The sequence below is a fragment of the Lathyrus oleraceus genome, chromosome 3 (genome assembly GCF_024323335.1).
Source record: "Lathyrus oleraceus cultivar Zhongwan6 chromosome 3, CAAS_Psat_ZW6_1.0, whole genome shotgun sequence".
Classification (NCBI taxonomy): domain Eukaryota; kingdom Viridiplantae; phylum Streptophyta; class Magnoliopsida; order Fabales; family Fabaceae; genus Lathyrus; species Lathyrus oleraceus.
The window spans coordinates 108848344-108858399 of record NC_066581.1 but is presented as its reverse complement, the minus strand read 5'-3'; the positions used below and the strand labels follow the sequence as shown (position 1 = coordinate 108858399).

Genomic DNA, 10056 nt, shown 5'->3' with positions numbered 1-10056 from the left:
GAACTTGGAAGAATTGATTGACATTAAATTGACAATAAATGAGTATAAGTATGAGCTAGTATGAATGGAAGTAAGTTTAAAAAGATTAATTTTAATCCCACGTATGAAAGACAACATATATTAGTAGTGTTTATATACTCCAAGTGGACAAATTGGGTTGAGTCAAAGGGATACCCAATTTTGTAAAGGAGTGAGGACACACCACCAAACCACCTTCACACACATGTGCGTCGCCATCGTCGTGTGTCTTATCCGCTCGACTCAGCTCGGTCTGATCCGGGCTTGGGTCTTGACCATTTAATTTTTGAAATCCAAATTGATGGAATATTAATTTATATAAATTTAATTAATTTGATAGAATTTGATTATTATTAATTAATACAAAGGGGACATGTACTATATACAGGGTCGTGCAAGATGCAAGGCAAATTAGGCATTAGCATAAGGCCCCCCAAAAAAATATATTTAGGCCCCAAACAAAATATTTATTAATACTAACTACTAACAAATTTTAACTGATTAAAATAAAATAATTTAGAATCGCTCTCTTCCCTAAAAATTAGTCAATCAATATCATCTTTTTTAAAATTAATCAATATCATAACTAATGTCATTTAAAATATTTATTTATCCCAAAAAAAAGTAAATCCCTATTAACCCATCACAATTCTCTAACTAACGTCTCTCACTCTCCAGACTCCATTATTCACGTTTTTTTCATCTGCTCATCTTCTGTTCATAAAAAAAATCTTCTTCTTCTTCCCTTGAAATTTATTGTCTATTGATCAAACTTTGTCTTTGCGGCTCAACCTCTCTGAATTTGACATCGTCTGGATTCTGAACGCCTATAAACCGCATACATTTCGGTGTCCCGCATATGGAGCGTCGAGGCCTTTCATCTCTGTTTGTTTTCAATTCCAGGTTCTATCATTTTGTTCATCGATTATCATTTTCTATATTTATTTTAGAGTTTAGTTTATTTTGATTTCTTTAATATTTAGTTAATTTTTTTATTTTGATTATTTAAAAAATAAAATGTCAAATAGAAAGTATTATTCTGGTTATGAAAAATTGAAGAAAAAACGAAAAGTTGAAAAACTAATTGAATCTCAACGTGGTGGTCTTGATAAATTTGTTAGTGTTCATAAAAATGACGCATAAGCAAGTTTAATAGGTGAAAATATGGTAGAACAACCACCGTTAGATAATATTGACAACAATGTAGAACAATCACCTAGAGATGATATTGACAATGGTGAAAACGTGATAGAACAACCACATATAAATAATACTAACAACACAAATAGTCATAATTTTGATCAAGAACTAAAAGATAATATTTTAAAAATAGGAGTAGACAAGAATGTTGAGCATAATAACACTTCTAGTGAAGCACCTACAAATATTTATGACCCAGGACTATGGAAAAATATTGATGGAAAATTTAAAGATTTAATGATAGAAAAGGGTCCTATCAGACATGACAATTTTCAATATCCAAAAGATGAAAATAATAGATATTTTTATTCATCATGTTATCAACGAACATTGTCAAATGGAGAAAAACATGATAGAAAATGGCTACTTTATTCTAAATATTTAGACAAAATGTATTATTTTTTATTAAGTTATTTGGTTCAATAAATGTTAGTCAACCAGCAAATGAAGGGACTAAAGATTGGAAGAGTCTTGGATCCAAGGTTAAGAGTCATGAAACAAATCGTGAACATATAATTAATATGACCAAGTGGATTGAACTAGAAAAGAGATTGAGAACAAAACAAACAATTGATAAGCATTTACAAGAACAAATTAACAAATAAAATGAATATTGGGAAAAGGTTTTACTTAGGATTATAGCTATAATCAAATATCTTTCTAAAAATAATCTTGCTTTTCGTGGAACAAATGAAAAGATATATGAAAAAGGTAATGATAATTTTTTGAGTTTGATTGAGATGCTTGTGGTATTTGATCCAATTATGCAAGAACATGTTATGCGCATAAAAAATAATGAAACTCGTAATTATTTTTTGAGTAATACCATACAAAACGAGTTTATAGAAATGATAGCCTTCCAAGTTAAAAAATCAATCATAGAGAAAGTTAAAGATGCAAAATATTTTTTTATTGTTGTTGATTGAACTCCTGATGTAAGTCATCAAGAACAAATGACTCTTATTTTGAGATGCGTTAATACTTCTAAATTTCCAATTAAAATCAAGGAGTATTTTTTAAAAGTTGATGACACATCAGGAAAAGGTCTTTTTAATGAGCTTGTTAATGTTTTAAAAAAATATGGCCTTAATATTGATGATATAAGGGGACAAGGTTATGATAATGGTCCCAACATGAAGGGTAAAAATCAAGGAGTGTAAAGAAGATTATTAGACATAAATCCTAGAGCATTTTATACATCGTATGAATGTCATAACTTGAACTTAGTGTTATGTGATATGGCTAGTTGCTATTAGGCATGGCAACGGGGCGGGTCGGGGACGGTTTTTACCTCTCCCAAACCCAAACCCGAATCCCCAAACAATCCCCGTTCCCCGCCCCAAACCCAAACGGGGATGGGGAATCAAAACCCAAACCCGTCCCAAACGGGTTCGGGTTGGGTTCGGGTATCCCCGCCCCGCCACCATTCATTTAGTAAAATCAATTTTTTAATAGAAATATTTATTTTTCCAAAATAAAATTACATTACAAATAATAAAATAAAACAATCTAAAAAAATTCCATACATACATTTCAAATCTTTTAAATAATAAATTCAAATTAAATTATCAAAACATTGACCACATATTTAATATTTTATATTATCAAAAATAAATAATAATGTACATAGTAAAATAAACGGGGTGGGTTCGGGGACGGGTTCGGGGTGGATACTAGTGTCCCCATTACCCGACCTGTCCCCATATTTTAAAATCGGGGAAAACCCAAACCCAAACCCAAACCCAGTCAAAGCGGGTTTTCCCCGTCAACTTCGGGGCGGGTTCGGGTTGGTACCCGCGGGTACGGGTTATATTGCCATGCCTAGTTGCTATCCTAGAGTTATTTCTTTTTTTGGAGTTCTACAATGTATTTATTCTTTGTTTGCTTCATTTACCAAAAGGTGGAAATTTTTGCAAGATAATGTATCTAAATTTTCTATTAAATCATTATCTCAAACTCGTTGGAAAATTAGAATAGATAGTGTCAAAGCTATTAAGTTTCAAACTCCAAAGGTAAGAGATGTTTTGATTGAATTATCAAAAAATTGTGAAGATCCTAAATTAAAAAGTGAAGTCATGTCTTTAGCAACTCATGAGCTTGAAAATTTTGAATTTTTATTAGGAATGAATATTTCGTATGATATTTTGTTTGTTGTCAATTCTGTTAGCAAGATTTTACAATCAAAAGATATGCATATAGATGTTGCTATAGATTATTTAAAAAATCGTATCACTTATTTAAAACATTATAGGGAAAACGGGTTTACATTGGCTTTAGAATCCACACAAAAAATGGTCCTCGAAATGGATATAGAGCTAAAATTTCGTGAAAACCTAAAATTCGTAGAAAACATCATTTTGATGAAAAATACTAGTAATGAGATCACACATTCACTTGAAGAATCTTTTTGTATTGAGTATTTTTTATACATATTAGATCAATCAATTAATTCTCTTGAGACAAGATTTGAATAATTTTTACAATATAAGACTATTTTTTGTTTTTTATTTGATTGCAAAAAAATTAAAGCTTTAGATGAGGATGAATTTAAAAAATATTGTAATAATCTGGAAAAGTTTTTAAGGTTTAATGAATACTTTGATATTGACGGTCTTGATTTATTTTCAGAATTGAAAGTAATAAGAGAAGTGTTAAGAGAAGAAATTAGCACACCAATAGAAGTATTGAGTTATATTAAAACTTTAGATTCTTTTCCAAATGTTTACATTGCATATAGAATTTTATTGACAATCTCTATAACAATTGCTACTGTTGAAAGAAAAAATTTCAAAATTAAAAATGTTTAAATCATATCTAAGATCAACAATATTATAAGATGGATTGAATGAGTTAGCTATTTTATTTATTGAAAGTGAAGTGTTAGAATTGATTGATTATAAAATTCTAATAAATAATTTTATAATTAGAAAAGCTAAAAAATTAATATAAAAATTAATATTTTATTTAATAAATTAAGTCTCTTTAAAATTCTTATAAAAAAAAATATGTTCCTTTAACTGTTTGTACACGGTCCTGATTATATATAAATTAATTCTTATAAATCAAATCTTAATCTAGTTTTAATTGGATTTGCTTGTCTCCAAGAGTATACGTATGACTCTCTGACCATATACAATAGGTTGGTTAAAAAAATGAACTATATACGACGATAATATCAATATTTTGTTTGATATTAGTTGTATAAGTCAATTTCTAAATTCATCTTATGATAACCATTAAAATGGAGTAGTTAGAATTTTGAAGTATGTTAAAAGGTTACTTGAAAAAAAATTGTTTATTTCAGATAAAGGCCGTATCAAAATTAATGGATAGCCATATGCAAATTAAGATATTTTTTACTTCGAAAAATAGATAACACATATGTCTATTGAGTTTGGTTTTGAAGAATCTCATGAACAAATCAATAAAATTAAGATCACTTTCTCTTTAAAATATGTTCAAAATCTCAAAAAGATTTGAAGCGATTTGACATATTCATGAACAAATCAATAAAATTAAGATCACTTTCTCTTTAAAATATGTTCAAAATCTCAAAAAATTTGGCAAGATGTCTTTGACAGAAGCACTGTCATGTGTATTATTTTTTGCTTAGGTAGAGTTATTATTTTTATTTCCAATTATTTTTAAAAATCAAGATTTTGTACTAAGCAAGAGTTGAACCTAGGACAATTGATTAGAGGAAAACCTAACCTACCACTAAACTAATGTGTCTTTTATGTTTAAACTTACAAATAATTATTATATTAATATATTTTCTTATTATTTTTTAATTATTAGCAATACTTAATACATTTTCATCCCTAAAAAAAACCTTATTTAATCTTTTAAAATTTTAATTGAGTCATGTTAGTCTCAAATGTTCAATCATACATTATAGTAACCTCACATTGAAATCTGAGAGCAAAAATTCTACATTACTATCACATACATTATAGATGTACCATCAAGTTCAAAATATTATAGTACCATCAAATTCCAAAACCCAACAAATAAAACTTCAAAGTTTAAAACATCTAGTATCATCAAAATAAAACAAACAAAATAAACAAAGTGTCATAAAAGAGTCTTAGGCACATGCAAGAGTATATTACCATTTGTTAACAAAGGAAGATTAAAAAAATTAAAGATAGAGAGCAATAACTGGACACCTCGGGTAACAGGTGATGATCAATATGAGGTTCAAAGACATGGCACAAGCCTTGGTGTGAATTTGGATTTGCAGACATGTACTTGTCAAATGTGAAAATTGACTCGCATGCCTTGTGTTCATATCATTGCGCCTATAACACATAAGGTTAAGAAGCCCAAAAATTATGTGCATCAATGGCTCACAATGGAAACTTCAATCACTATATTTGACCGATCAACAACCAAAAATATTAGAAAATTAGAGAGCATCCTAAGCAGAACCACCAAAGTTGATTTTTTTCAACTTTATTTGATAATGAAATAACATTAAAATAAATAAAAAAGAAAATGAATATTACATGGATTTAAAAATAATTGAAAATAAAAATAATAAATTCACATAAGTAAAAATAATACATATGACACTCCAATGACGACTCAAAAGTAGGAAATAGAATTGATTTGAGAAAAATATTCACAGAGAGACTAGCATGGCTCGATTAAATTTTGCAAGGGATTAAATAAGGACTTTTTTTTTCTTAAGGATTAATTAAGACTCTCCAATTTTTGTGAGCGACTAAAATGGATCTTCACTCTTACTTTTATTGTTCTTTTTGTTTTACTTTAGTTCATTGAACAATCCTGCATTGTTCTTATTGGATTTTCTACCCAATTTCTTTACATTCAAACATTAAATACTCTGTTATAATATGAGAGAAAGTTGTTATTGAATAATCCAACTTCAAGCTATTTTTTTACATGAAAGATCAATTTCTTATATAGCAAGGAATCACACTTATAACTAACTACCTTATAACTAACTCCTAATTAGTTATTCTATTAGCCAATTCTAACATTTACATGTTGAACACAATGCTGCAAAATTTTGTTTAATATTCCAACATACATTCCCCTAATTTGAAAATAGCAAAAGAGACAGATTACAATATGATACATGCATTAGATTAATGCATATTGTTGAGCAAGACTCAAATAACACAAACTCAAATTTTTGTTCTGATGTAGTTAAAAGACTCGAGCTTCACTAGTTTAATTAGCACATCTGCAAGTTGCTCTCATATGCTGCAATACTTCATCTCAATTGTACTATCTTTGATCAAGTCCCTAAGAAAGTGAAACCTTACATCTATATGCTTACATCTTCCATGCATCAGTGAATTTTTTGAAAACATGATTATCGAACTATTGTCACACATGATGACTGTACCATGGCTTTGAGTCCGACCAAGCTTATAAAAAATGCTTTGAAGCCACACTGCTTGATGTAACAACCCAATTTTAGTAATTATTTCTTATATTATTATTACTATATTTTATTTTATTTATTTGGAGTGTTAATTAATTAATTGGTTGTTAGGTAGTATAGTAATTGATTATATTAATTAATTTGGTGTGTTAATTAATTATTTAGTTGATATGAGATATAATTAAATAATTATATTAATTAACTTAGTGTGTATGTTGTGTTGGTTTAATTTATTTGAATTAAATAGAGATATTTAAATATTAGGTCTTATTGGGTCTATTAATTAAATTAGAGGTATCATTCTTTAAGCTCAAATATAATACTAGTATATAAGAGGTGAGGAGAGTGAGAATTAGGATTCATTTGATCATTTGACAACAATAGAGAAAGAGAAGAGGAAAAGTAAGGAGAAGAGGGGAAGAACAAGAGAGGAGCTAGGGTTTCCAGAAAATTGAAGAGGTAAGGGGGGAATCCTTATTATTATGGGTTAGTATAATTGGGGTAATGGGTAGAAATATGTTTAGGTTAAAATCCCTAATTTGCATGGTTTTGGAATCGTAAGGTCTTGATGAGTATTCTTGATTTGTGGTGATTTGATTGTGTTAAAATTGTAAATTAACGTTATATACTTAGAGTATTGTATGAGTTATAATTTTCTGAACGTTTGGCTTTTTACGGAATCGAAATCGGAGGTCCGAAAGTCCTCCAACGATGAAAAACGCAAAACATTCTGCATTCTGTTTTATGTTAACTAGTTACCCACCGAGCGTTAACCGGTTACTTGCTTAAAAATCTGTTGATTCTGTTTTTGTGTTAACCGGTTACCCACCGAGCGTTAACCGGTTACTTGCTGGAAAATCTGCGCAGGAAATTAATTCTATTTTATGTTAACTGGTTACCCACCGAGCGTTAACCGGTTACTTGCTGTGAAAAATGAAAAATTGAGATTTTAAAAGTTGTATTCAATTTGGAATGAAATCTAGGTGTGTGTATTTGATAATTAGCACATATATATGAATAGTGGATTGTAGGCATGGCAATATAACCCGTACCCGCGGGTACCAACCCAAACCCGCCGCAAAGTTGACGGGAAAAACCCGTTTTGACTGGGTTTGGGTTTGGGTTTTCCTCGATTTTAAAATATGGGGACGGGTCGGGTAATGGGGATACTAGTACCCACCCCGAACTCGTCCCCGAACCCGTCCCATTTATTTTACTATGTACATTATTATTTATTTTTTATAATTTAAAATATTAAATATGTGGTCAATGTTTTTATATTTTAATTTGAATTTATTATTTAAAATATTTGAAATGTATGTATGGAATTTTTTTAGATTGTTTTATTTTATTATTTGTAATGTAATTTTATTTTGGAAAAATAAATATTTCTATTAAAAATTGATTTTACTAAATGAATGGTGGCAGGGCGGGGATACCCGAACCCGTTTGGGACGGGTTTGGGTTTTGATTCCCCATCCCCGTTTGGGTTTGGGGCGGGGAACGGGGATTGTTTGGGGATTCGGGTTTGGGTTAGGGAGAGGTAAAAACTGTCTCCGACCCGCCCCGTTGCCATGTCTAGTGGATTGTGATGAATGTGTATATGTACAATTGGTGGATAATTCATAGAGTTGAATTATGGTTATATGTGGAATGTTAAGATAGTAAAGATGATCTTAATTGCATATTAGGTGAATGGTGTAATTGTTATGAATGTGTATATGTACCATTGGTGGATAATTCATAGAGTTGAATTATGCTGATATGTGGAATGTTAAGATGGTAGAGATGATCTTAATTACATATGTGTTAGTATTTGTACATTCATTCATGGCATGGTCGACTTCATGGTGGAAGCAGTGAAACTGTGAGTTCACATGGTAGCATACGTTGATTCTTAATTGGAAATAGGCGTAGTAGACGTAGCATACGTTGATCCTTAATTGGAAATAGGCATAGTAGATGTAGCATACGTTGATCCTTAATTGGAAATAGGCGTAGTAGACGTTGATCCTTGATTGGAAATAGACGTAGTGGCTTTGATCTTATCCGGATCGGAAGCGTGGCTTGGATTCTAGATATTGAATCGGAAAGCGGTGAAACGTTGCGTTCACATTGAGGTACCACATGCATAGAGTCACATGTCTTGCATTGAGTCATATTAGAGTTATGTGATCATCGAGTGTATGCATTATTGTGATTGTGATGTGTGTATGAGATATGGTAATTGAGTTTGGTGATGTTTGGATACATAACTTGGCAAAATATGTGATTATGTGATAATTGTAGTTATGTGTATTTTTGGGAATATAGTATTGGATTTTAGTATTGTACTCCTTGAGTTTTGATGGATGTTTGAAACATTTGAAATAAATGTTGATTAATATTATTTACATGGTTATACGAAGTGTGATGAAATCCTTTAATTGTTGATTTAATCATTGTGCCTTATTATACTCCTTAATAATGATTTGAATTCTCACCCTTTTTGTTTGAATGTTACCTTTACATGGGTATCGTGCAGATACTCAGGAGTAGTATCGCTGAAGTAAGTGGAAGGTAGCTCATTCGAGATTTAGCCGGAGAGCTTCCGTATTCTAGTTTGGAGACTAGGTAGTGAGTCAATGCTCTGGTCATGTAACACGGGGTAGATTAGTAGTATTGAACTCGTATCCTATTTGGATAAGTATTATGTTATTACTTGTGAACATGCTTATTTGCAATTTGCTGTTTGAGAGGCCATAGTGCCAAATATTCTGGATATGGTTTTATTTTATCTTGAGGAGATTATTGAGAGATGATCATGGTATGGGACATGGATCATTTTATGAAATGCATGAGTATTCATTATTTTCCGCTGCGAACGCATATTCGTGAATATTCATGATAATTGGAATGTGTTATTTTAAATGACCAAGTGTATTGTATATTAATGATGAATGATGTTTGGTTTTTGAAAGCTTGTAGTTTTTGAAAACGTCGATGTGACGCCCTTTGGTCTATATGTGTGCTTATTTATTCTGATTATATGTTAAGTATTTTGGGGTAGAAAAAAAGGTGTTACATTAGTGGTATCAGAGCATGGTCGACCAGTTGGTCAATAGTCGTTAGGGTTTTCCATTTTGTGGTATTTGATTTGTGTATCTGACACGATCGATACTGTTTGTTTGGTTGTTCGGGCTGTTCAGGACGATGGTTGCAGGCAGGAATGATGATGCAATTGCTGAGGCACTGAGGATGTTGGTTGAATCCATTGGTCAGATCCCTCAAGCGAATGTTGGTAACCGAAATGGAGATGATGATGAGTTCCGTGCTTTGGGGAGATTCCAGCGGAACAATCCTCTTGTCTTTGAGGGTGAGCATGAACCTGATAAAGCTCAAGCTTGGCTGAAGGCAATTGAGAAGATCTTTAGAGTCATGAA

General features: G+C 31.0%; 1 protein-coding gene across 1 annotated transcript; it reads left to right on the top strand.

Annotated features, from left to right (window-relative positions):
• The first annotated feature begins 1182 nt into the window (after positions 1 to 1182).
• LOC127129942 (uncharacterized) lies at positions 1183 to 1823 on the top strand. Its single transcript, XM_051059041.1, has 2 exons — positions 1183 to 1610; positions 1652 to 1823. The coding sequence occupies exons 1-2, from the start codon at positions 1183 to 1185 to the stop codon at positions 1821 to 1823; spliced, it is 600 nt and encodes a 199-aa protein (XP_050914998.1).
• Positions 1824 to 10056: the final 8233 nt, after the last annotated feature.

Excerpts from the sequence above, each read along its gene's own strand:
- LOC127129942 (XM_051059041.1), top strand. The coding sequence starts at position 1,183 with ATGGTAGAACAACCACCGTTAGATAATATTGACAACAATGTAGAACAA. Across the intron at positions 1,611-1,651 it reads TCTAAATATTTAGACAAAAT|TCAACCAGCAAATGAAGGGA; the intron begins GTATTATTTTTT and ends AATAAATGTTAG.